Here is a 26397-nt window from a genome sequence, read left to right as displayed (position 1 = left end):
ACACAGTGGGGACCCAGTGCCCATTTCTCTCCTGGAGGCCCCACAAAGCAGCCTCTGCCCCCAGCTCCTTCCTGTGTGGTTTCCCTGGCTCTCAGGGCCTGGTTCTCCACTTCCCCTTGTTTTGGCTCCTTCCTCTCCTGCAAGACCAGCGCTGGCAGGGCAAACAGACCTGTTTGCACAGGACTCTGGGGGAGGTCATTCACACTCACTGTCCTCACCCGCAGTGGGGAGAGAAGTGGGCTGTTGTGCGGGGTCAATGCGATGATCCTCCACCACGCCCGGCACGTAGGAGGGAGCCTCGCAGACCTCAGGTCTGTCCTGTCTCCTTCCAAACTCTGCTTAAAAGGCCTGACTCCAGTTCCCACCACTGCATTTCCCACCAAGCACTAACTGTCCTACCGTTTGGTGACCAGCTGCCTAAAACAGGTGAGGAGGTCTGGGCTGGCAGTGGTCGTGCTGGGCAGAGAACCTAGCCCCGGTCTGCCCCTTATTTTCACAACCTCAGAAGACATCACCCAACCTCTGCATTAGCTTCCTTCCCTGAAAGCAGCCAACCCATGCATGTCTTCAAATTGGAAAGTCCTTACGGCTGGCCAGGAGGCTGCTGGACAGGTAGGGTCAGGAAGAATCGTTTGGGGCCTGGCATTCTCACAGTGCTCTTGGGGGAAAAAAAAAACCTGGACACTGAACTGGAAAGCAGAGCAAGACATGGAGAGCTCTGGGAGAGAGCAAGGAGGTCGTGTGCCCCCAAGGTAAGAGACAGTCTGGGCAACAGAAGGTGGAGTCCAAGTTTGTAGAAATTCCTGGATTGGATTAGGGACATGTGCAACCTCGTTCTGGGCCCTGGCCTTGGCCACCCCCCATGTCGGCCCTCTCCTAAACCTCCCCTTCTTCCCTCCGAAGAAGTCAGGGAGCTGTTTGGTTGGGGGAGCAAGAGGGCAGGTACAGCAGCCGGCCCCCCAGACCCTTCCCCGGGGACTCCTTCTTGCTCTCCTGGCTGGCCCCACCCCTCAGGCCCTGTCCCTGGTCCCTGGCTGAAGGCCTCTCCCATGCCTCCCCACAACACCCAGAGTGAACTTCCGGTTCCGGAGGCAGCAGCTTCCGGCATACAGCAGGAAGGGTGCGGGCTCCCCTCCCGTGCCCAGGGTGGGTTCACAGATATACACAAACCAAACTCTCTGTCCACTTTATACATATACACATACAAGCAAGCCCCACCCACACTCATGGGGCCTGGAGAAGGGTCTTCTGTCCTCCATCTTTGGCATCAATCTGTCAAAATCAGCTTTTCTGTACAACATGAATTAAATATATTATCTGTCTTTGTGCTGAGTCACGGGACATTCACAGTACAGTGGGGGGAGGGGGTGAAGGACTCATGCGGAGGCCAAGACCCTCCGGGGTTGCTCCTCAGGCTTAGGGGTTGGGCCGGACAGGGGGCTTGTGGAGAACAGCCGCGCCCGGCCTCCCCTTGGCCTTGCCATTAGAGATGCAGGCAAGTGTTGAGGAGACCTTGGGAATACAACAGGCGTGCTCGGAAGGGGTGGTGAGGGGCCTACTTTGGGGCTGCGGGCCCTCATGCTCCCAGCTCCCCAGGGTGGGGCTCTCCGGCTCAAAGCCTGTGCGTCCTGTCCCACCTTCCTCCACGTCAGACTGTGGCATTTACACCCTGCCCTCTGGGGAGGCCGGGGTCATGGGGAGGCTGGTGCCAGGGTGGGGTACAGCATGGACCGGGCTGTGGGGGCTGGGAAGGAGGGAAGAGGCTGGGCGAGCCCCAAGGAGCTGAGGCTGGTCTGGTACCAGAATCAGGGTGACCCTGCCTATCGGGGTGTCGTCCCCTGGACCCTGGCCCGGGCTGGGTTATCAGGGCCCAGGAGTGTTAAGCAGGAGCCGCTCTTGGGGAAGGGGGGACAAGTAGGAGTTTGGGTCGGAGCTCCAAGGGCAGTGATGCTCTACCCCCTGCCGATTTAAGGCAATCCCATTCAGGCTGGGCGGGCGGGCGGGGGCCAGCTGGTGGGACCAGGCCGCCTCTGGACTCAGCCGGGCAGCCAGCAGCATATGGGGCCTCTGGCCAGGAGAGGGAACGGGGACAGGCTGAGGATGTGGAGAAGGGCTGGGCTGCTCTGGAGACACCTGCCCTCCAGGTAGAGGCTGGGTTTGGGTGCCCACAACAGCACCCAGGATTCCAGGGTCCCAGACAAGTGCCCTGCGCTTCCTGCTCCCAGAGGGGAAGAAAGAGAGTGACGTGCGCCAGGCAGCCCCTGGCGGGGGCTATGGTGGGACCCACATTCAGTGCACCCTGCTCAGCCGGGCACCCGGATTCTCCCCTCCCTGTGGGTCCCACACTGGTGCCCAAGCACCTCGGGGTGGGAAAGGGTCAGTGGTCCCTCCCTGCCCCTCATCTCCTCCCAGGAAAGCAGCTCAGGCCCAGCTCCGGGGCCAGCAACAGAGGGGTGGGTGTCGAGGAGAAGGCCACAGGGGAGGCATGTGGGAAGCAGGAAGAGGAAACAGCCGTGGCCAGCAGGGCTGCCAAGAAGTCTTCTGGGCTGGCCATTAGCCCTTGTTCCTCAGTCCTCCCAGGGTCACGCAGGCACCCTCCTGCCCGCCGTCGTGCTCTCGGAGAACGCTCGTCTCTCGTCCCTGGGGCCGCAGCAGGGTGGGCCCGGCTCAGAAGATGCTCTGCCGCCGGCTCTTCCCTCGGCCTGGAGAACAGAGTTGGGGGGGAAGGGTGCGGCTGCAGAGAGGGGGCTGGGCAGCAGGGTGCCCCGGGGACCAGGCGAGACAACCTCGGGGGCTGCTCTGACAGGGCTAGCAAGGATTTGCTTGCTAGCCTGCAAACCAGGGTTTGCAGACAGAGTGTAGCCAGAGATCATGCACCTTCCTCAGGGCTCTGTCAGGATATTTTAGGATGATAAAAAATAATGTACTCGTCACATCTAAGGCCATCAGTTGTTCTAGAGACAAGGTATGGCTCTCCCAGAATGGAGGTGGGAGAATTCCAGAATGGATTTGTGGAGAATTCCAGAACAGAGAGAACCCAGAATGGAGGTGGGTTTGCAGACAGAATGTAGCCAGAGATCATGCACCTTCCTCAGGGCTCTGTCAGATGCCGGGTTGGGGCTGACAAGGGACACGCTGTGGGAGGAAGCCTGGGCAGGAGATAGGGAAACCAGTCCCTTCCCTGCTCTCCCTGGGCCCCCCAAAGGGAGGCCAACGTTGCGGGGAGGCCATGCTGATTGCCCACTCTGTTCTTCAAGAGGGAGGAGCAGCCTGCCCTGGTCTCTTCTAATAAGGGGTGGGGGCGGGGGAGGCGCAAGCCCCTACCTGGCTGCTGGAAGGCCAGGCCCCGATAGCCCGGGTCCTTCTGGAGCTGGATCTCCTTTAGGGAGAAGATGGACGCCACTGTGGGGAGAGAGGAGAGAGGTAGGGAGAGGGCCGAGCCCCTGGGGGGAGCCCACACACTCACAGAGAGCCCTCTGGCTGGGGAACCCCTTCATTTGGGACTGCCCCAGGAGCACCTAACTGGGCCTTTCAGGTGGCTTCTTAGATCCCCCAGTTTTGCCCTTAGTCACAGTCGGGAACCCAAGGAGGGGAAGTCCTGTGCCCAAGCACTTGGCTGCACTGGGGGCTTCCGGCCTCTTTGCTCCAGCTCTTCCACCCACACCTGCTGCCCCATTTCTTTGGCTCTGGGGTGACCCTGGTCCCTCCCCCAACCTCCCCACACGCACTGTCTTCAAGCTGGTGCACACGCTCTCCCAGAGACCGGAAGTACGGGTGGTTCAGGGCTGCCTCTGCTGCCAGGCGACTCTTGGATTCGTACTGAAAGGCACAGGGTGGGCTATGGGGCCTTGGCTGGGGGACTCTGGGGACCCCTCAGTGCAGCAAGTCCTACACTGAGTTAGACGGCCAGCATGAGGGGGGCCCGAGTCTAACCCAGGAGCCCACAGGGTCTGCTGCCAGCCTCCCCCTCCAAGCCAGCCTGAGGCAGTCTCCAGGCTCAGCTCCCAGATCTCCAGCCACCAAGAGAAAACCAGAAATGGGACTTCCTGAGTGACCTCCTCTTGGGATGGAAACCCAGAGGCTGAAGCCTCTGTGATCATAACATTAATAACAGCAACACTAACATGTAATACCAATAACTCCCCTTTACTGTGCGCTTCCTTCAAGACAGGTCCCACACTAAGTGTGTTCCATTATCTCAGTGTATCCTTGTGACCAGCTTAGGAAATATGAATTATCAATTCCCCTTTGCAATGGAGGAAATGGAAGCTCAGGAAAGTTCTAGAACTTGCCCAAGGCTACATAGTAAGAGGGTTTGAGTTCAGAGTGCGCCCACTCCCACCTCTGTGTGGGAACCAGTGCTGGGGGGCGGGGGCTGGGTGTAAGTGGATGGGGTGGAATATGGGGGAGGGTGTGTGCTGTGAGCTCAGAGGCAGGTGGAGGGCCCAGGTGGGATCTTGGGCCTTCAGGCGGCCTGTCCCTGGGCCCCACGGGGGGGGAGGGGGGCACACTCACCAGGAGGAGGCTGGTCAGAAGGTGGATGCCATCAGTATCCAACCTGCAGGAGGAAGGAACTGGCACAGGCCTGGCCTGGTTGGGGGACTGGAGGCCACCTCCAGGAGGGACAGCCCGGGCCAAGACCAGGATAGAAGATGTGGGGCAGCAGGGCTACCTGGGAGCATGGCTGATGAGTGGCTGCGGGAGGTACCGCGGGAAGTTGTAGGCTCTGAACTCGGGCAGGGCCATCACACCGGGCCACGTCTCTTCCGTAGGGGTCCCTGGGGAGATGAGAAGGCGTGGGAAGCGCACAGTGAGGGGCTAGGGCCACGGGCGACTGGGAAGGATGCAGTGAAGGAGGTGGGGGCAGACAATGGCAGAGGCCACAGGGGTCGCTGCCCGGTGGAGAGGGAGTGGGAGCCCCTCTTCCCAGTCCCTGTGTGAGCCTGGGCTGGGCGGAGTTCTGGCGCCCCCTGGTGGCGAGAGGGGGGAGCGGCCGGAGACTGACCGAGGAGTCGGAAGATGAGGTGCAGCTCCTCCTTGACCGTGGAGCCGGGGAAGAGGGGCCTCCCCGTGGCCATCTCGTAGTGGATGCAGCCCACGCCCCTGCGGGGAGCAATGGGCAGGGGCGGCGTCAGGCTGGGCCTCTTCGCACCCGCCCTTCCTAGGGCTGTTCCACCAGGGCACCAAGGACGCCCTGCCATCGTGGCTCCAAGGGTCCTGGCTCTGGGGTGGGCGGCCCAGGACAGCGGAGGCTAGCACAGCCGCATGCGCCACTGGGGTCTCTCTCTGGGGCTCCTCTGGGCTCTAGGGCGCTTTAACCTCTCCCCTCACCCCATAGAGTTTGGGTCTGCACCCATGTAGAGTTTCGAAAGCAGCGCTATCTCAGACTCTGTCCAGAGGATTCTCAGAGTCTGCAAATCCACTCTCTTGGGGACCCCGGCGCACAGAACACAGTGGCATTAATCAGAAACCTGGGTTTCAGCTTTAAAATTGGGCTCATTTTTTTTTCTTTCATTCTACACCAAATCATATGCATGTTAATTTTAACACACACACACAAATAATAGATCCTTTCCAAAATTTTCAGTAGAACTGATGCTTGGGGAAGAGTCGTCGTATTTACAGTGGCGGCCCTCCCGCACCCTCTGGGAACCTCCTAGGTATCCCTGCAGCAGTATTTCAGAAGCAGAGCCAGGGAGGGTCTACTTAGAGCCCCGGGAACGCTAACAGAGTCCAGACTTAATTCTTTCCTATCCGGTTACTTCAGGAAGAGGTCACATGGCTTCTAGTCAAAGGAGGTTAGGCAGTTCTTGGCAGAGGGCCTTGAGACAGCAAAAGTGAATGTGGAGGTGTGGGAACCCCCTGGTCCCACGGCGCTCACTCACCACATATCAATGGGGGTGGAGTACTCGGTAGACCCCAACAGCACATCAGGGGGCCTGTACCACAGGGTCACCACCTCATTGGAGTAGGTCTTCGTGGGCACTGACTTGGCCCGCGCCAGTCCTGGGGACAGACACGTCACTGAGCCTCCCAGCTCCCTGCCCCCCACCAGCACCCAGCCCCTGCGAGCGGGCGGGCCCCGCCCCCTGGCCCGGACGCGCCCCCTGGCCCCGGCGGGCCCCGCCCTCACCGAAGTCAGCCAGTTTCAGCTCTCCCCTCTCGCTAATGAGCAGGTTCTGCGGTTTCAGGTCACGGTGCAGGATTTTGCGGCGGTGGCAGTAGGCAAGGCCCCGGAGCAGCTGGAACATGAAAATCTGAGGGAGGAGGGGATGAGAAAGGTGAGCAGTGGAAGGCGGGTGTGTCCCGCCTGGGAGAATCTATATTTCTGCCCCATGGCTTGGGTGGGGAGGGCGGTGTGTGCGGTGAGGTCCCTGGGGCGCTAGGGGAGGGCCCCAGGTGTGTGGAAGAGGCATCAGGGTGCTGGCGGCCAGTGCACTGTCTGGCCAGGAGCTGAGGGGGGCCACGCAGGGCCAGGAAGGCCACCGGGGTTGGGAGCCATGCACTTGGTTCTCTCACAATGGCCAGAAGGGGTCTTTCCTCCCTTCAAGCTTCTCTACAAGCCTCCTTTCGTCCATATACCCATTTGACAGATGGAAAACTGGTGCTCAGAGTTGGAGAGGGAATTTTGTATCATCGGCTAGATGGTGGCAGAGGGTGTGTATCTGCACTGGTGGGGTAGGGTGCTTATTAGCACAGTTCCTGGGATTCCCTGAATGGCAGTGACTTTGCACGCCCTCATACCTTGAAAGGTCTGAGCAACCTCGCCGCTGGGCCCCTGGTGGTAAGACGGGTGCCTGTGTTGGGCTTGAGAATAGATGGGGACCGAAATGGGGCGCCCGGGGGTAGGCAGCCCTTACCGAGGCCCTCACCTTGACATTGTGCATGCTCATGAGGTTTCCGCAGTGGTCCAGATACTGCTTCAGGTCACTGTCCTGGAACACAGAGCCTGGCTCAGCCCTGACCTGTCTTGACCTCTGGCCAGAAGCCCCTCCCTGGGCAGGGCCCAGGGTCTGAGCTGCCCTTACACCCCCTGGGCCCACTCCTGCATGGGAGCATCTGAGAACCTGATTCTAGAACAAGGCCTGGGCTGCCCCCCACCCCGCCCCCATGCCCCACCACACAGGGGAGAAGCCACTAGCTCCAGCCCAACTCACCAGGTACTCAAACACCAGGGTGAGAGACCGCTCCGTGTGGATGAGGTCATGCAGGGTCACAATATTGGCATGCTTTAGGTTCCTCAGGAGAGACACTGTGGGGTGACAGGCCTGCCTGGGTCCCTGTGGCCCCACACACCCCTCACACCCTCTCTTCCTGGGATCAGCCCTAGCAGACCCCACTCCGGCAATGACCTTCTGCCCCAAGGCTCCCACTGGGGCTCACGTCAATGAAGCCCTCCTCCCAGGAGCCCCCAGGAGCTCAGGACCCTAGGGTGCCATACCCTCTCGGATGGCCGTGCAAGGTGCCCCCTCCTCGTGCTCCAGCCGGATCTCCTTCAGGGCCACGAGGTTCTCCGTCAGCTTGCTGCGCCCTTTGAAGACCGTGGCGTAGGTTCCCTGGGGACAAGAACCCCCACAGCGCCGGCCACACTCAGGGCGCACACTCCTCTGTCCAGCGCCCTCCTCTCTGTGTGTCTGCTTGGGCTATGCCCTTGCCCCCCTCTTCTCCTGTCACTGAAATTCCTGTTTGCTCCAAGGCCCATCTCTCTCTGACTCCGTCCTCCCTCCTCCCTGTTCTGAATGAACCGTCCCTCCCCTGAGCCCCCAGCAGGGGAGGCGCCCTTCTGTCAGAACGCCAGTTTTGTTCTTCCTTATGTTGATGTTTACAGGTAGGTCTCCTCTCTGGATTCCTGGAGGGAGACGGCTGTGTCTTCCTCCTGTCTATAAACCTCTGGCCGCCCCGAGGCCCTGCCACAAAGCAGGGCGCAGTGGTAACAGAGACAGCTAACGGCCCACATGGCGGCCCCTGTGCCAGGCACGGTGTAAGCGTGCATGCAAGCTTATCATAGTAACGGAGCCTGCCCTCGCGACAGCCCCAGGATACACAGCCGTCGCATCTCCATTTGACAGAGGAAAAAAAAAAGGCACAGAGAGGTCACATAACTGGCCCAAGGCCACAGAGCTAATAAATGGCAGAGACAGGATTCGAACCCAGAGAAATACTTGCAGGAAAAACAGACAAACTGGTTTACGCCCAGAGCCCACAGGCCCCACGCCATCCTCATGCCCTCCTCCAGGACCCAGGCCCCCCTCAACGCCTGCAAAAGGCTGGGCCAGATTGGATGGCCAAGATGGTATGTCTCCACGGGGCAGGGGCAATAAGGCAGGACAGGGCGGCACCGGAGAGCCTGTCCCTGCTCCTCACCGCCTGCCCAGCCTCTTACCTCCCCCAGTTTGTCCAGTTTCACATACGTTTCCAGTTTTCCAAAGCCGATATCTGACTGAGAGGGAAAGACACAGGGTCCTGTGAGCGTGAAGGCCACACAGCCCGACGTGCAGGACACCCCCGCCCCCCACGCCAGCCTCCAGGAGGGAAGGGAATGAGACCCCCATCAGGGAGAGGGAACAACAGAGCCTAGCAGGGATGAGGGCAGCTACAAGTCCTGCCTCTTGGTTTCTCCCCTCTGTCCCCATGAGAAAGGAAGGAACCCTTGGAAGTATGAGTTTCTTCCTTCCCTGGCAGTGGAGGGGGCGGAGTCAGGGCCCAGGCACCTGGGATTGCCACGCACCTTCAAAACCTGTCCGTCTCCACCGTGCTCAGAATACTAGAGCCTCGTAGCAGAAACTGCCTTGTTCCCCACTGTACCTCAAGTGTCCAGTTCAGAACCTGCCTCCCCAGCAGTCTCTCTCATCAGGATACTTCCTCTAGCTCAGTGGTACCCGACCCTTAGCAACGGAGTTTCCTGGGCCCCACCACCTGGAGTCTGACTCTATAGGTATCTGAAGTGGGGGGCCAGAGTCCACGTTTTGCAAGGGGCTCCCAAAGAAATATGATAAGCAGCCATGACCGGAAAGCACATGCCATCTGGTCCAGGGGTCTCACCGCAGTGGAAACCGTGGGGGCCCAAAGAGGGCTAGGGGCTCTGCTCCAGCCCTGGTGGGACTCACCTAGGGGAATGCACGTCACTGACCAAGGAGTACAAGCTTGGGAATCCGCTGAGGCCAGCAGGTGGCGCCAGAGGCCCACAAACTGCTGCAGGGCTCCGCGGGGCCAGGCAAACCCAATCTGATGTGTCCAAGCTGGGTCTCCCCTGGTGACCCCTGACCCTCTTAGGACTCACCAAGGATGCTCGGCGGGACATGCGGCTGAGCGGTTTGGGCAGGTCCGGACTCTCCAGCTGTAGCTTCTGCAGGAATTCCTGGGGCAGGCGGATGTCCATGGGCAAAGATAGCCTCTTACTGATGTCCTGCAATGGCCGGGGTAAGAGGGGGACACCTGTGCTTGCTCCAGGCTACCTCGTGCTGTGGGACCCTCACTCATCACCCAGGACCTGGCTTTCCCCGTAGAGCAACCCCAGCAGGGCCAAACCACAGGCTGTGACCCCAGGCTCAAAGTTGCTTCAAAGCTGCGCTCAGAGACATATGTGAACACGCAGGAGTTGCTGTGTGACCTCAGGAGTTCCCTTCCCCTCTCTGGGCTGCAGTATAACCATCTAAAGAATGAGATTCCAATGGATAAGAAGCCTATTTTTCTCATACATGGGTCCAGGTCTCTGAGTAATAAGAACAGCAGTCAAGTTGTCTAGCTTCCTATGTACCAGGATTGTTCTAGGCACTTGGTATATATTAACTTGCTTAATCTTCCCGATGACCATTTTAACACAAGGAGACTGGTATGCAGAGGTTGAAACACTTGCTCAAAGTCACAGAGATGACCGACAGCAGAGCTGGGATGTGAATCCATGAAGTTGGGGTCCCAGGCGGCCACCCTCCTTGGGCATATACTGTTGCTGGGTCCCCAGGGGAGAGCCCATCGCCCCTCACCTCCATGGAGAAGCGGCGCTGGTTTTGCCGCCGGTACTGCATACCAGGGGACAGCTGCCCAGGGTCCTCCCCACTGTCCGTCGGGGAGAAGGTGCTGGACTCCGGCTGGGGGTCTCTGCCAAGAGGCCCAAGCTGCAGGTCTGAGAGGGGGAGGCGTCAGCTGCCCACCCTGCCCCTTCGCCCCGGGGCTGGGGGTGAGGGGAAGGGAGACTGCCTCCCACCTCTGTCCTCCCCCAGCCATGAGGGCTGGTTCAGGGAGGGCCAGGGCGGGGCAGGGGGGCAGCTGGACCCCTCACCCTCATTGCGCCGGTTGTGGAGCTGGTTGAACTGCTCTGTGAACTCGGCCAAGGACTCCTCGATGGTCTCGGTGCGCGGCACAGACAGGGAGAGGCGGCGCTTGAAGTTCTTCATCTTGTTCATGGTCAGTGGGTCCCGGGCGGTGGGGCCTGGGATGCGGGGCGGGGGGGTGGGTACACAGAGTGGGTGAGAACAAGGCACAAGGCTGGGCTGACAGCAGATGCGAATTCTGGGTCTGGGTCTCCGCTGGCCCATCAAGCTCTGAGGCCTGCACCTAGGGAGGCCTTCTTCGCCGAGATTCCAGGACATAGCCCTCTCCCTCCGTGTGAATCCCGCTCCCCCATCACTACCCCTCCCCCGCCCCTGGGGAGGTAGTCACACTATGGACTAATCCAGCAAACTGCTGCCTAACAGCCATACGTGCCAGCAAGATCCTGGGGGCCTCACCAGGGCCAGACCTTTGAGCTGCTGGAGGTCTAGAGAATTCTCCAAGAGGCCTGGAGTGGCAGGGAGGGGACCAGAACTCGGGCCAATAGCTCTTCACCAACTTGTGTGTAAGAGCTTGAGTATGTCAACAGCCAGTAAGTCTTACTGACGCCCAGCAGCTGAACCCCAGCTTGGCCCGCGGCCTCGGTCTGCTCCAAACCCCACTTCACCCTCGCACGGACACCTGGAGTTCCCTCTCTGGCTTGTCCTAGGCCTCTGCGAGGCAGGAAAGGAGAAGAGACAAGGGAGGGGACATGTGCCTCTGAGCTGGCCCAGCGCCACCTCTCCAGCTGAGATGTGGGAGGTCAGGAGCAGCTGAAGGTCTCAGGGGAAACACAGAAGCTTGCCGGAAAAAGAGGGCCCCAGGGACAGGAGGTGGAGGCCCTCCCATGCCAGAGCCCTGAGGGGGTAGAGTGTCCACGCCGCAGAGAACATAGCGCAGGAAGGGTGGGCTGCTCTGTTCCCCTCAAGGCCCCTTCCAGAGCCAGAAAGTGTTCCCTCCCGGGGCTCCCCAGGCCTCGTGCTCTGTGAGCGAGGGGGTACCCTGCTGTCCACTCTGTTAGACTGCCTCTTCCTGCACACCCCTCTTTCCCCCTCTTTCCATATCTTGCCCTGAAAATCCACCTGCCTCTCCAGTCACCACCCTCACCCCCACCCCCCCACTCCCCTCCATGATGTCCTAAGTTCTCGGTGCAGCTGCCCCTGGTCCTGCTCGGCCCACACCTCCCTGGTGAACAGAGGACCAAGAGGCATCCCAAGCGCCCCACTGACACGGGCCAAGAAGGCATCCAGGGCCAGTCCTGTGATGGGAGGGGGGCCACCCCCGCACCCCCTCCCAGCTTTTACCTGAACAGCCAGGCACAGCCCTTTCCCAATCACTAGCTGGTAATCTGAGGCCAAAGACCCCTTCTGAGTCCTCCTGGTTTAAGGGGTTCTGGGTCATAACATGTTTGCTTTGCTTCACGGTCATCCTCTGTCCTCAGCCAGCCCGGAGAGGGCTCTTCCCTGGGCTAGCAGGGTCCTGGCTGCCCCCACACTCCCGGGGCAGCTACCTGCAGCAGCTCTGAGAGCAGAGATGAAGGCGGGTGGCAGCCAGGCCCTCCTCCCTCAGGTTGCCTCCGGCAGAGCCATCTCTGTCCCTGGGCCCCGGAGTCTCCCTAGGTTCAGTTCAGACAGGTGAGGACCGAGTAGCTACTACGTCCTGGGTCACATGGAGTCACATGGGGAGTGAGTGTGGTCCCTGTTCTCCAGGAACTCAGGGGCTCCCGATGCCCCCTCTAAGAAGGCATCCAAAGCTCTTCTTCCAGCTTCCTTGGCAAAGCCCAACACCTTGGACTTTCCTGAGTCCCCGTCCCTAAGCTTGTTCCTGCCGGCCACCCTCCGCCGCTCCTTCCTGGCCCCCTGCACTCCCAGGCCCAGGTCTGCAGGATGCACGGACAGACGTGAAGCTCCCAGCAGGCACTCACCCCGCCTTACCCTGCCGTGTGCAGCCAGCGGGAGGCCAGAGTGTATCCCCTAACAGAAGTTTCGGGACAGCAGCTGCACATGGTCTCCAGGAACAGGGGGACCTAGATGTGCCCTACCCGTCGTCGGACATTTCCCAGCAGGACAGGAGAGTGGATATGTCCCCACTGGACAGGTCAGTTGTCTACAGAGTTGTTGAACCTCAGTAGCACCAGGGAGGATTTTTAAAAATTCAGATTCCTGGGTCTCCCTCTCAGAGTCTGGAACTGAAGATGGTGACTGTGAAAATAAATTTTTAAAAAAAGCATCCCCAGGGGCGTCTGGGGGGCTCAGTCAGTTAAACATCTGTCTTCAGCTCAGGTCATGATCCCAGGGTGTTGGGATTGAGTTCCCTGTCAGGCTTCCTGCTAAGCAAGGAGCCCGTTCCTCCCTCCGCCTGCCACTCCCCCCTATTCGTGCCCCCCACGCTCTCTGACAAATAGATAAATAAAATCTTTTTTTTTTTTTTTTTTTTTTTTTTTAAGACTTTATCCATTTTATTTGACAGAGAGAGATCACAAGTAGGCAGAGAGGCAGGCAGAGACAGAGGGGGAAGCAGGCTCCCTGCTGAGCAGAGAGCCCGATGCGGGGCTCGATCCCAGGACTCTGAGATCATGACCTGAGCCGAAGGCAGCGGCTTAATCCACTGAGCCACCCAGGCGCCCCAATAAAATCTTTAAAAAAAAAAAAAAAAAAGCATTCTTGGTGAGAAGCATCTGAGGTCTGGCTAAGGGATGGTAATTCACCCAGGATTCCAGATTGCCCTACTGTGCTGAGACACGGTATCCTCCGAGCTGGGGAGAAGGAGGGCAGATGTCAGGCTGAGTGGAGCAGCAGAGCCCCCCCCCCCTTTCCCAACACCCCACAACCCGGAAGTCTGCCCTGCAGACTGATGTCCCAGCTCGGTCATGGCTAGCCTAGGGCAATGGGGGGAGCCAGGCACTTGGCTCCTTCAGGTCTGAGCTCTGCCAAGAGGGACTAGGCACGCCCCCTTCTAAAAACAGGGCTCCCCCATAAAGCCGTCCTGCCGTCTGGGATTTATGGGATGGCATGCTGGGTTTGTGTTCAGGAATCTACCAGTAGCTGCCATAAATCTTATACCCTTGCTCTTGCCTGTGGGGGAGGGGGGGCTCATCAGAAGTCTTCTAGGAGGGAGACCCCCGATTTCTTTTTTTTTTTTTTTAAAGATTTTATTTATTTATTTGACAGAGAGAAATCACAAGTAGGCAGAGAGGCAGGCAGAGAGAGAGAGAGGCAGAAGCAGGCTCCCTCCTGAGCAGAGAGCCCGATGCAGGACTCGATCCCAGGACCCTGAGATCATAACCTGAGCCGAAAGCAGCGGCTTAACCACTGAGCCACCCAGGCGCCCTCGATTTCTGCAAAACAATAGAGAGCCAGCCCTGAGGGGCACCTGCTCCTGCTGTTCCCTCGGCTCCCCTCAGCTCTGTTAGGAGCAAGGGGCCACCGGCTGGGGCCTGGGGTGCGAGGGAGGTGGGCTGGGGAGCTAGAAGAAGAGCAAAGCTGCGACGGCATCTCTAGCAGGAACGCGGGGCCAGGCGATACAGAGCGAGGGAGACCGGCTATCTTCCACCCACTCGAGAGAGACCCAGAGGAAGCAGTTTCCCCTGGAGCAGGACAGGGATGGAGGTCGGATGTAAGGAGGGACTTACTGATGGCGACAGCAAGGCAGGCGGCAGGGGTGGTGACCACAGCAGAGAGTGGACGCCTCGCTCTGCTGGGGACAATCGGGGCATTGAACCCGGCAGGGTCTTGGGTGTGACAGGGCAGACGGAGTCGTGAATGCTCTCTGTTGTCCCCTCGCTCAAGACATAAGATGCCTCTGTCACTTTTCCCTGGAGAGAATCAGCTCTTCAATTTTGGGGGGTCAAGGGGGAAGGGAGACAGGAAAAAGGCCTGTCACCTTGTTGCTGTCTGCCCCTCACCCCCATCTGGGGACAGAAGGGCTCAGTGTGACCCAGCCTGAGGCCAGCCCCAGGCCGGGCACAGTGTGGCCTTTGTCCCCAGGCCAGGGAGCCATCTGGGGCTGTCCTCGTGCAACTGGTGCCAGGGGAAGAGGGAGCTGGGCATCCAGGGATGCTGGCCTGGCTGAGCTGGCCGGGGAGGTGTTGGAGAAGAGGCCCCCTCGGGAACCATGGGCACAGACGTCCCCCCTCCCCACAAGCAGACCCCGCAACCAGTCCTTCCCTCCTGCCCGCCTGCCAGGTAAGCCTGGAGTTCCCAGCTTACCTCCTGTCATTTCCTCCCGGGCACACACCAACCAGCCTAGAACTTCCTGCTGGTGCTAGAGCAGCGGGTGGCCCAGGAGAGGGAGGAGCCAGGCCCTGAGGGAGCTGACACTTGCCCAGAGGCCACCATGTGCCCGGTGAGAAAGGGCTGAACTCCAGTGAGAAAGGGCTGAACGCTGGGAACCGCAGCAGGAGAAGCACTTACAGACCCACCGTTCCATCCCCTTGCGGCCCCGGGGAGGACACTGAGGCTCCCAGATGAGACCCGACTTCCTCAAAACCATACAGCAATTTCCTGCTTGTTAGTAAGGGCCCAAACTCCGTGACCACGTTGCTCCCTGCTTCTCCTAACGGGAGCCCTCCCCACCCTGCCCTTCTCTGGGGCCTAGGCTGTAAGAGCTGTTTCCCAGTTCCAGATCTCCTCCAAGTCTCCTCCACCCCCACCCCGACTTAAAAGCCAAATTCATTTTCTGGTGCCACTCTCTGCAGGGCTGGAGGGTGGCAGTTGGGGTATATAATGTTTCTGAGCTTTGGCGCCAGTCCTTCAGTTGACAAGTATCTATTAACAGAATCACATGCCAGGCACTGTTGTAGACCCTAAGAATCCACGTATGAAAGAATCAGACATAATTTCTGCCCTCATGGCACTTCCATTTGAATGGTGGGGAGCAGCATAGACAAGAAAATAAATACATAACCTGCACAGGAAGTTAGATGGTGACAGGTGCAAAAGAAAGCAGCAGAGAAGAATGGGGGTGGGGAGGGTAGGATGTTGCAATTTGAAACAGGGTGGTCGGGAAGGTCTCCCTGGGAACGTGACATCTCAGGAATAATTCCAAGAAGGTGTAAGCAAGGGAGTTAGTCATGTGGAATCTAGGGGAAGCAGATCAGTGCAGGAGCAGGAGGTGCAAAGGTCCTGAGGCAGAAGTGAGCTTGTATGCTCTAGGAACAGCAGTGTGGAGGCAGAGGAGGCCATAGGAGAGTGCAGAGGAGGCCATAGCTGAGCATAGAGCAGACTATGTGGGCCCCCCGCAGGGAACAGAAGGGTTTCAGCAGCTTTGGGATGTGGTCGCACTTAGATTTCAACAGGCTCCCTCTGGCTACTGTGTTGAGAACAGATTGTGTGGGCAAGGGAGGAAGCAGGGAGCCTATTGGGAGGCTACTGGAGAGATCCAGGTGACAGAAGGTGGTGGCTGAGAGCAGTGTGGGAACAGTGGAAGCGTCTGGCATCTGGTTGTATTTTGCAGGTGGAGCCCAAGGGATTTGCAGAACGGGGAGAGAGGAGTTGAGCAAGACCCTGAGGGGCTCTGGCTGGAGCACCTGGGAGGACGGAGCAGCCACCGCGGGACGCGGGGAATGTTGGCGCACAGGTTCAGGAGGCAAGTCCAGAAACTGGGTTTGGGGCCAGTGTTTCATGTCCAGCAGACATCTGAGTGCAGACGCCGGGTGAGCTAACATGACACCGCCCTAGCACGAGGACACCAGGACACCTTGCACTTCCCTCCTCCTCTCGCAAGCTCCGGCTCAGACGCAAAGATGTGCCGGAAAGGAGGCCCCCGATAACACAGGAGACGTGTCCCTCACAGACCTCCTTACAGCGTATGAAGTGCTGCGGGACCCCCGATGGAAAAGGGCAGGAAGCCGGGCAGTCCCGAGGCTCCCGACTAAGAGGGAAAGACCAGGCGGGCCTGGCCTCCCCCAACCCCGACTTAGACGGACGGGGCAGAGGACCCCAGCCTCCCAGCTGACCGCTCTCAGCCCCGGTCCTTGCAAGGGAGAAAGCTCCCCAGAGCAGGCCTGGCTGGCCCCCAGGCCCAGTGTCCAGGGAGGGCGGACACAGCCGGCTGCCCCCAGGACAGCCTCTGCCAGGTCCCAGCCCCACCTGCCCCAGGCCCGGGCCACCTGCCAGGCCCTGCCAGCGAAGACTACGGAGGCAGAGGAGGAGGTTGGCAGAGCCTCCGGGGAAGCTGGGCAGCCTCTCCCGGAAGGAGGTATGGAGGGCAGCAGCCAGCTTCCTCCCGTAACCTCCAGGGAGCCAGGCTCTGAGAAGCCTCTCTCAAGCAAACCCCTCTGAGAAGCCCTTTCCCTCCTCCCTGAATGAAGCCCCAATTTACAGCCTGCACCCAAGGTCCTTCAATCCAGCCTCCTGCCTCCAACGGCTTTGGTCTCCCTGCTCCCCACAACCCAAGCTCAGCTCCAGCGCCGGTACCCCTGCCCACATTTAGGCCAGCTCAGGCCGGGAGTCTGGCAAGGCTTCCCCGACCCCCAGGGCCACCAGGCGGCCGGGAGATCGTATCCTCTCCCGGGCTCCGGCGAGGACTTTTCAAGTGCCTCTGTCCCTGGGGCCACTCTGCTCCTCACAGACATCACACAGGCCCACAGTGAGCACCTTCTGGGCTCCAGGAACGAATCAGGTGCTTCTCCAAGTCCCCCTGTCTCAGTCTCTGAGGGCCCAGGGGCAGGGCCTGAGGCTCTAACTCACAACTGCTCACTCTCGGGAGCCCAGAGGGGCTGAGCCTTGGTCTCAAAGGCTGATCACTGGCCAGGACACCCTCTGCCACCCTCTCCCTGCCCCGCCCCCCTACCTCGGCCACTCAGCCACTTTGGGCCTTTGGGCGGGTTTCAAAAGAACAAGAGGCCACGGCTGACCGAGCTTGCAGACGTCATGAGCTGGGACTTCAGAGACACTCCCTCCTCCCAGGGAGACCGAGCCTCAGGGAGCCCTGGAAGATAGCATCTCTTCCCCCATCCTGCAGCTGACCCAGCCCAGGGGGCGTTGGTTTCCCGGGCTTGCGACAAACCTCAGGGGCAATCAGCAGCAGCAGCCCCGGGGGGCCTCATCGCTGACCTCGCCCTGTGCCAGCTCGGCCTGGAGGAGATGCTGGGAGCCTGGGGCCTCCTGGGTGGCCACAGAGAGGCCTGCAGCCGGCCAGTGGACAAGTTCTTCCCACTGCCTCTGCTGGGAATGCAGGAAGCAGGCGGGGAAGGCCTTCTGGGAGCGTGCAGCGCTAACCTTCCCACTCACCAGCACCGTGACCTGGGAAAACAGCCCATGCCTCGGTTTCCCAGTCTGCCTAATGGGGAGAATATCTAGTCCCCGATCCAACTGCCAAGAGACTCCCGGACTTAACTTTCTTGGTTGCTTTCTGATGATGTCACTCCCCTCTTTAAAATCCTTCAACCTGACAATGCCCTCAGACAAAAGTCCAAACTCCAGGGCCCAGCAGATCAGGCCCCTTGTGTTTTGATCTGTCTCCTTCTCGAGTCTCGGCTCTCATCACTCCCGGGAGGGTCCAGTTTTATGGGGTGTGCTTGTTGTTCCCAGAGTAAACCACACTCGTGCCCCACAGCTTTGCACGTGCTGCTCATTTGGCCTGGGATGCCCTTCCTCATTGTTCCCTTGGTAAGACGACTTCCAAACTCAAGTGTCGCTTCCTCCGCAGAACCACATGTGACCACAATTGGGACGCTTCCTCCTTGTCACTGCTAAACCAGCTTGTGTACATTTATCACCAGACTGTGACGCCCTCCAGGATGAGAGCGGGTTCGGTGAGCTGTTTGCCCAGTGCCTTACTCGAATGAATGAGGCCACAGGCCACTGAGCCCCAAAGGCTTATTTAAAACTCTTTCCTCTACATACATACAAGGCCCATTGAGGACAAAGGCGGTATACGCTGGGGCTCTTCCTTCTTTAATCCGGCCAAGGCCCGTTTCTAGGTTTATCTCACGAGGCCAGCTCCATACCTAGTAGGTGGGTCCTGCGCACACCTGGGGTGGGCCCAACCCTGCCCTCTTTCTGGGGAAGCATAGCAAGGTGTGCAGTCCAGAGAACCAGCCCAAGACCCCGGACATCCTTGGTTCTCTGGAACGGCGGGACTGGTGGGCCAGAGACTGGAGAAACCCAGTTTAAGTGTCCGCATCTTCAAGGCTGGAGAAAGGCACGACCTCTTCCAAGAGGCCTTCTGTGAGGACTGTCGCTTCTCCCCTGGTCTGAAAGCCCACTGGCACCAGCCTATGGCATCCTGGACATTCCCAAGCAGAGCACCTGGCTCGCAGGTGTCCCTGTTCATTTGTCTAACCCACAGGTTTGCCTGCGAGCAGGTTAACAGCAAGGACTGGGTCTGACCCATCATTACACCCCCAGGACTGGCACTGAGCAAACCCTCAAATGGCCAGCGAGTGAGTATCTGAAAGCTACAAGTCCCGAGTTCTAGGGGCTACCTGGAGACCAGAGAGCAGCCAGGAACTGTCAGTTGTCTTCTGGACTCGAAGCCTTAACTGTGACCTAACCCACCTTCCTGGGCTGCTCTTGACCCTGATGGCAGTGGGGGGGTGGGGAGGAAGGGGCACCACTGAAGCACAGGGGAAGCTGCCTGCTGGGCAGCGACTCCCTCAGCGAGGTCTGTGGAGGTCTCCTCTTGGGCAGATGACCCACAGCGAGGGATACTTTTTTTTCTTGACTGGGGATGCTAGGTTCCCACCAAACACCATTGAGTTGGGGTCTATGGGGCTTGTGGCAAGGGGATTTGACAGGGTCCTGAGACCTTCCTCAGGGGTTCCCATTCCTTCAGGGGTAGATTCCTAGGACCTCACAGGTCAGGTGCACTACCTGGGACAGACCTTGGCCTTGACCCCTACAGCTGACTTCTCCTGACCCCCTGACTGTCCACTTCTAGCCCCACATCAGCCCTGCTGATGCTCACTTTGTTGCTCCCTTTGGCTTCCTAAGGCTCAAGAAACGGAGGCCCATTTATCATCTTCCGCTTTTTTTTTTTTTTTTCTTGATCCTTTTTCAGACCTAGCTAAGTCTGGTCTGCAGTCTTTGGGGAGGCTCTGGATTTGCAAATGTTAAGATGTAACAAGGTGCCCTCCCACCAGCTCGGGTCCTGGGCTGTGCAGAACGTTCTAGACCAGAGGCTACAGCAAGGGGCAGTAAAGGCAAAACCCATCCCCACATTCCCTCCCAGGCAGAGGAAACCGTTTCCTTGCTCCTTTTCGCGGGTTCCGCTGAAGACCCTCACGGGAGGTCCCTCAGCCACCTCGCTCAGCGTTTGCGAAATCCCAAAGTCTAGAACGTTTTCTGAGGTCAGTCCCCAAGGAAACAGCTCACACCTGTCTCCTCACCATTTGCTTAAGCCCCAGGGCTGGTGCCCACCATCTTCCACCCAATGAAACGGAGGAGAAATAAGGCGGACCAAGTTCGCCCACGCTCTAGCTCTCCCTCGGCCATGCAAGAAGCCAGCTTTCTCGGTGGTCGTCCTGGGATCTTTGTTAACTTCAAGTGCTGGCATCCCTGGGGACCTCTCAGTCTCAGGAGCAGGCAGGGCGGGAGGAGCTTTTCCAGCGTCTCTAGCCTGCAGTCCTATTTTTAGTCCGCTCCCAGCACCCCCCACCCGCTCCAGTCTGGCCTGTGTTCCAATAGGACCCCCACCAATATGCTCCAACCTTCAGGGCAAGCTGGCCTCCTCAGGCTCTGCATGGCTTCCCTCCTGCCATGCTGGGCCCAGGTAGCCCCCTTGGCCCGGACCACCTCCCGCTCCTCCCTGCCTCCAAGGCCCCCTCCGAGAAACCTCTGAACATCTCCCCCTCCTTCAGCTGTTCTCTAAGTGCCCCCTTCAGTGGCACCTGCTGCCCAGAGCCTAGGCTCCTGGGGGGGGGGGGGAGGTGCTGGTTTCTCCTAGTCACTCACTCATGCTACAGGTACAAGCCGGGGGTGGGGGTGGGGGCGGTGGGCAGCCACTGTCCTAAGTGCCACGCCCAGTCTTCCCCTCCCCTGGCCTCCTGGCTCTCCTCCTGCTTCCCTCTCCCTCTCCCATCTCCCAGATTCACTTCCTCTACCTGTCTCTCAAAGCTGGCACTCCCCAGAGTTCCCTCTCCGGCCCTGGCCCTCCGGTTCTTCCCCTCTGAGCATTCTTCCTGGTGACCTCATGCTTTCCCGTGGTGGAAACCGCCAGCCTCGTGCTGATGACTCCCAGACCCAGAGCTCTGGCCCCAGCAAGCCCCCGAGTGTCAATAAGCAGGTCCAAAGGACTCCCTGCCCAGCTGTCTGGACATCCCCAGGGGTTGTGACACACCAGGATAAACCTCACTGGGTCTGGAGGGAGCAGACAGTTTGAGATGTGTTTTCAAGTGAGAAGGGCCGACATGTACAATTGTGACGCTCCCTGCAGTCTGGGTATCCACACGCTGGAGACTCACGCTTATAAACACGGACACTGCATACATTCCAGACGGATACAAGATAAATGGCTAACAGCAGGTCTCTCTGGGTGGCAGAACCAGGAGTGACTCTAATATCTCCTTTTTTGCTTATTTGCTTCCTCCAATACTTGCATAATGGCCACACACTGCTTATGTTAAAAGAAGTAACACTTCTTTTTAAATGAAAAGAAAAGTATTTTTAGATTGAGATTCCAAAACTCTTTAGTGCAAGCCTGGGGAGGACTATAATTATCTCGAACGGGGATTGGCACACTTGTTCTGTAAAAGGCCAGATAGTCAATATTTTCGGCTTTGAGGGTCATACCGTCTCCGCCGCAATCACACCACCGCACCCCACCCCCACCCCCGCCCTTTGTAGAAAGTGCCCGAAGACAGGATGGACACAAACAAGTCGGCTGTCTTCCGGTCAACTTTAACTCATGGACGCAAAAATCTGAATTTTATATCATTTTCAGTGGCACAGAGTATTTTTTTTTTCCTTCTTTTGAATTTTCCCCACTGTTTAAAACCATGCCAACCATTCTTGGCTCACGTGCCCTCACTCCCGGAGGCAGCCCCTGAGCGCCCGGTGTCTGCACAGGGTTTGAATCCAGCACCCACTCCCTCGGGAGGTTCTTTTCTCCTCTTATCTGACGCGAGGAGGCCTCGCAGGGGTTCCTCAGTCATCTGAGCCACGGCAGGCCTTGGCTGGGGGAAGCCCTCGTCTGGGCTCCTGAGTTTAAAAGAACGGAAGGCAGGGTCCCTCCCGGAGTCCCAGAGCACAGCTCACCTTAGCAGCAGGACTGCCAAAAGCTGGAACCACAAACCAGTCATCTTGGATGGAGCTTTAGAAATCCCTTGGTCTGTGCCCTCCTTTTTCAGGAGAAGAAGGCAAGACTCAGCCAAGGGGATGACCCGCCTCGGGCCATGCAGCCTGAAGGGGCAGAGCTGAGACCAGAACCGAGGGCCTGTGACTGGGACTTCAGTGCTCTCTTTGCTCCTTCGGGGACTTCGAGGACCTGCCCAGAGTTCCCCGGGCAAGCCCACCCAAGGACCACCCTGCCTCGGGAAGAAGCAATCTCAGCTACGGCCTCCGCACAGAGCAAGGCACCCGGCCCAGCCACAGTGGGGGGTACTGCCAGCTGCTAAGGGAGGGGCTCTGGGACCCCTTCTCGGGCCTCATCCCATACCCGGGTGGCAGAGGTGGTCTGGGGACCCAGCACTACTGACGTTATGAGTGAAACCTCGGGCACAAGACCTGTCTCCTACCTGCTCCCAGGCACTGGATCCTGCCACAACCCGGGAAAGGACAGAGCAGGGCCTGGTCCCCCAGCAAGGGTCTCCTTTGCTGGGACCACAGGAGAGAAGCAGCCCTCGTTCCTGAAGGGACCTCCCCCTCAACCCCCGGCCCCACAAAGGCAAGAAAGTGGCGGCTTCTTGAGAGACGTAAGGGTGTAAAGAGAGAAATCGTTCTGGAGTTTTGTCAGAACTTAACCCCCATAACAATAAAGCACAGAAGGTCCTTGGAAGGAGGGAGAGTGGAAACGTTTTAAGGACAGCCCCCTTCCCCTACGTGAGGCCTCAGCTGTGGTTTCTACAGGGACAGAGCAGAAGTCAAGCTACTGAGAACTGCCACGTGTGGCCCAGGGACTCGGACAGCAACCAGCCCTCGCTAACGACACGAGGTGAGGCAAAAAGCCAGGAGTGTGGTGGCCAGTGTCTCACTGTCATCCTCATGTGTAATGCTCCCGCTCTCTTTCTCACAGAGGAATCCAAGGCTTGGGTGAATGAGGTCCTGCACCGGAAGCCCCTCGCTCCGCAGCAGGGGCAGGACCGGAACCCACTCCGAAGTCGCCAAACCGCCCCCCATGCTGGACAGAAGGCGGGCGCTCACATATAAATGAAGGAACGCCCCAGCTGGCCATCACAGAGTCCCCTTGCCTGTCCCCACCCCTCTCATTCGAAGGCAGACTCGATTTAATGTTGGTAGGCAGGAAGGCAGTACAGGGTTAGACCCCGGTCCACAGTTCCAAGAAAGAGGGTCTCACCACCGTTCCTTCCAAAGTTCTGGCCCATGTCTTCTTACCCAGGGGGGCCCTGACTCACCAGGGACACGTGTGTCTGCAAGGAGCTTCAAGACCCTTTCTGGTTGCAGGCCAGTCCTCACACTTGCCTCCTGGTCCCTCCTCCCCTGCAGATAAAACTGCAGATTTCAGAAGCAGATGGGCTCTCCTTCAGACAGGAGTCCTGGCTGAGACGCGCCTACAGCGTTCCCCCTTCTTGATCGGCTGCAGCACCCCTGGCCAGCTCCTGCCGGGCCCAGCCCCCAGCTCTGTGGGGATCCCAGGCCCCAGGCCCTGGCCCGATCTACCAATCTGCTGTTAGCCCGGCCTTAGAGCTGGGTTCCAGGAAATGCACACAGCTGTGGGGGCCAGGACAAGACAAGCCCGGCCCTGGGCAGCTCCACCCTCCCGAGATGGCGAGCCGCCCACTCAGCAGCTGATGGCAGGGCCAAAGGCAAAGGGTCCAGGGTTGGCGACAGAAGGGCTGGGGATAGGACTCGGGGCTACAGAAGAGAAATGTGACTTGTTCCCAAGGAACGAGGTGACGCTAATCAGATAAGTTTGGACCCAGGCCAGCCACTCCCTCACAGATGACAGAGGAGAAAAGGGACAGCAGTTAATGAAGGAGGGAGCGAGGGTCTTTTTACCCCAGGGCAAAGAGGCCGGCCGGAAACTGCTGGATTCCCAGCTTCCAGTGCCCACTTCACTCGTGCTAGAAACTAGAGGGCAGAGTCCCCACAACCCAGATTCCTGGTCCCCTCCTGGCAGGTTTCCAACCACCCCTTCCTCCCCAAGCTGGAAGAGCAGGAAAGATGCTCAGGGCCCAGCCTGCTGGGATTAGGAAAGCCTGCCTCGGTCTCTACCCCAGAGCCAGGCATGGTGTGATAACTGGGAAATTTCCTTCCCAAATAACCATGCACGATTCAGCTAACAGTCCCTGAGCATCTGCTACGTGCCAGGCACTGTGTGTTATTTCATTTCGTTCATCTAACCACCCGACCTACGAGGATTCCCATTTCAGAGACCAGGAAACTGAGGCTCGGAGGTGCCTGCTGGGGCGAGGGGACTCAGCTAGTATGTTCTGGACCCAGATTCCAACAAGACCCCGGTTCTCCCTCCCCTTTAGGTCTCAAACTCAGGGAAGGAAAGGAATCGGGAAGGATGGATAGAGGTTCGAGCCCAAAGTCCCAAAGAGGGTAACCCCCACCAAGAAGAGGCACAGTTGGGGTAGAAGCTGGGAAGACCAACCCAGGCTCTGCCCTACAGCATGGGGCACGTTGACAGATGATGGAGTCTGGGCCTACAGAGAAAACAAGTGCGGTCCAAAAGGCAGCATCATGACCCCAGGGACCCAGGGGGTGGCTTCCCGGGCAGGCGGCTGGATCCCAGGAGATCTCAGACCAAGAACCTAGTTGTAGGTTCTTCAGATCTAGTGTCTCCTCTCCTGCGACCCACGGAAAAGCCTGGCGGGAACGTTCTTACCCAGAGCACCACACCCATCCTTCCTTCTCCTGGGGACTGATGTCAAACCAGAGAACTCCAGAGCGGGACAGGAGCTCCCCAGATGGGGCAGGGAGTATCTAGCAGGAAGCCCAGGTTCAGACGGAAGTGGGCTGGATCCCACTTAATGTGAGGCTGAGGGAAAGTTGGTCTCTCATAGCCTCTGTTTTCTCGCCTATAAAACGGGACGGCGATGTTTACTGCATCTGCTGGGAACCCAGCAGATACTCTCTAACTGGTAGCCACCAAGGCATTCAGAATTCAGATGGAGCTTACGGAGTCCACTCTGGCTCTGGAAACCCCCATAAATATGGGAAGAAGGAGGGATCCATTCTCCTGGAGGGTCATGGTTGGCCAGTGGGGAGAGTCCCAGGAACCCAACAGGCTGGTGAGGTTGCAGGGGTGGGGGGAAGCCAGCCCCACTTCCGCTACACAGGAGGTGGCTGGGGCAGAGAGAGTAATCCGAGCCAGTAGCTTTGCTCTGGCAAGGTGACCCTCTCTCTAGACAGCCTTCAAGATGCAGACCCAAACCCAGAAGCTAGGGTTGCCTCGAACCACCTTTGCCTCCCCTCGCCATGTGTCCCAGTCGCTTCCCAAGGCTAGACTAAAGGTAGAGGATCTCTGTGGGGGCGGGCAGAGCCAGGGAGCCAGTCCTCCCAGCATCCTCCAGGATTCTGCGCCCCCCAGCCCAGTGTCCCAGAATGTGCTGTGTGCCCAGCAACCCTGGGAGATGCCCCCTGCATCTCACAGGGTCCTGGCCGGGGTGGGGGGCAGGGCAAGCTGGTGCTGGCAGTGAGTCACAGTGCCCAGGCCACAGCTGAGGAACTGCAGAGCAATTCCTGGGGATGAGATTCTGGGGGAGCTGACCTCCCCCCCACCCCTCACACAGCTCTAACTTTCCTACCCCTGCTGTCCAGAAAGGGTTCAGCATGCATTAAAGAGGCTGCTGGTGCCTAGGAGGGTGCTGACCCTACAGCACAGAAAATCGGTCACTGTCTGAACAGCCCGACGCCCACAGGGCCTGCAGACAGCTCCGGGAACTCCCGCCGCTGCCAACACGGAGAGAAGGGAGGCCTCCTGCCCCTACCGACTCCCGATCCTCTGAGCCTCTCCCCCAACCCATCCCCTGCCCCCCAAGCGGCCGAATGCTCACCCGCACAGCTCAACAGGCCACCAGCCGCCCTTCCCCACGGCTCTATTAACCCTTTGCTTACTGCTGCTGCGGACTGGGAGCCCCTGCCCCTGCGGTCTCCTGGGGGGCAGAGAAGAGGCAGCGATCCCCAGAGGCCCCAGCGCCCCCACGCTGTCCTTCCACCTTCACCCCAGGGCTCTAGTCTCCCACCCTCCAGCCTGCCGCTCTGGAAAGTTCACCGGAGCCCAGAAAGCCCTTCAAGGTGCAATCTGGCCCCACACTCGCGCGGGTTCTCCCGTCACCGGAGACTCCGACCCTTGCCCTTCCCAGAAGGAAGGGCGATGAGAAAGCGCCAGGTCTGAACCTGGGTTATAAACTTTGCTTCCTAGGGTTCAGGGAGCCCGGGGGCCGGAGTGAGTCTCGGCGGAGACTCCCGGGTCGGGGAGAGGCGGGGGTCTGCGAAGGTGAACCGGCGCACCTGGAACTTGGGAGGGGCCTGCTCGGGGCATCGCCCACCCCCAGCACGCGAGCCAGCGCGCCTCGTGATCTCCGATCTCCCCGCGGCGCGCCTGCACTGCCCTCCAACCTCCCGCCCCAGGGCAAAAGCAGACCGGCGCCTTTAAGAGCCGCTCCGCTTACCTTTGCTCGGTTTCCCCGGCGCCGCGGTGCCCCCTCCTCCGACCGCCCCCTTCCTCCCCGCGGCGCGCCGCCCGCCCAGCCCTCCGGACACTGCGCGTCGCCCGCGGGACTCACCGCGCGTGTCCTGGGGGCCGCGGCGCGCCGGCTCCCGCCCGCAACAGCCGGGGTGCCGCGGGGCTGGGCGCCGTGCCCTGCGCCCTGCTGGGGTCCCTGCCCAGGCTGGGGGCTACTCCGGGAAGGTGAGCGGCTCCCCAGAGAAGCTGCAACCTGAGCTGGAGGAGGAGGTGGAGAAGGAGGAGGAGGAGGGAGAAGGGGAGGGGAAGGGAGGGTGGAGGAAGGTGGGGAAG

The 26397-nt window shown here is 59.3% G+C and overlaps 1 protein-coding gene across 7 annotated transcripts; it reads right to left on the bottom strand.

The window, feature by feature from the left end:
- Positions 1–1172: 1172 nt before the first annotated feature.
- Positions 1173–26397, bottom strand: CDK18 (cyclin dependent kinase 18). 7 transcript variants are annotated; one of them, XM_059145773.1, is made up of 18 exons: positions 26165–26397; positions 13940–14122; positions 12350–12509; positions 10280–10429; positions 9984–10123; positions 9281–9406; positions 8384–8440; positions 7442–7556; positions 7158–7252; positions 6873–6935; positions 6134–6257; positions 5886–6006; positions 5006–5103; positions 4673–4778; positions 4516–4558; positions 3729–3819; positions 3325–3402; positions 1173–2702 (listed from the first exon to the last, which is right to left on the bottom strand). In XM_059145773.1, the coding sequence occupies exons 2-18, from the start codon at positions 14021–14023 to the stop codon at positions 2668–2670; spliced, it is 1686 nt and encodes a 561-aa protein (XP_059001756.1). In that variant the 5' UTR covers positions 14024–14122; positions 26165–26397; the 3' UTR covers positions 1173–2667. The 7 variants fall into 7 exon arrangements, with proteins under 7 accessions (XP_059001756.1, XP_059001757.1, XP_059001758.1 ...); XM_059145774.1 differs by lacking the exon at positions 26165–26397 and adding an exon at positions 26051–26123; XM_059145775.1 differs by lacking the exons at positions 12350–12509; positions 13940–14122 and having other exon boundaries at positions 26165–26393.

The sequence above is a fragment of the Mustela lutreola genome, chromosome 14, assembly GCF_030435805.1.
Source record: "Mustela lutreola isolate mMusLut2 chromosome 14, mMusLut2.pri, whole genome shotgun sequence".
NCBI classification, from domain to species: Eukaryota; Metazoa; Chordata; class Mammalia; order Carnivora; family Mustelidae; genus Mustela; species Mustela lutreola.
Note: the sequence above shows the minus strand (reverse complement) of the source record. Positions and strands in the feature narration are given on the sequence as shown.

Bases quoted from the DNA above. Each gene is read 5' to 3' on its own strand.
- CDK18 (XM_059145773.1), bottom strand. From the start codon at position 14,023: ATGCCCCGATTGTCCCCAGCAGAGCGAGGCGTCCACTCTCTGCTGTGG. The intron at 3,820-4,515 runs GTGAGTGTGCCC...TGTGCCTTTCAG, and splicing joins TTCTGACCAGCCTCCTCCTG to TACGAATCCAAGAGTCGCCT. The intron at 3,403-3,728 runs GTGCGTGTGGGG...CTCTCCCCACAG, and splicing joins TGTGCACCAGCTTGAAGACA to TGGCGTCCATCTTCTCCCTA.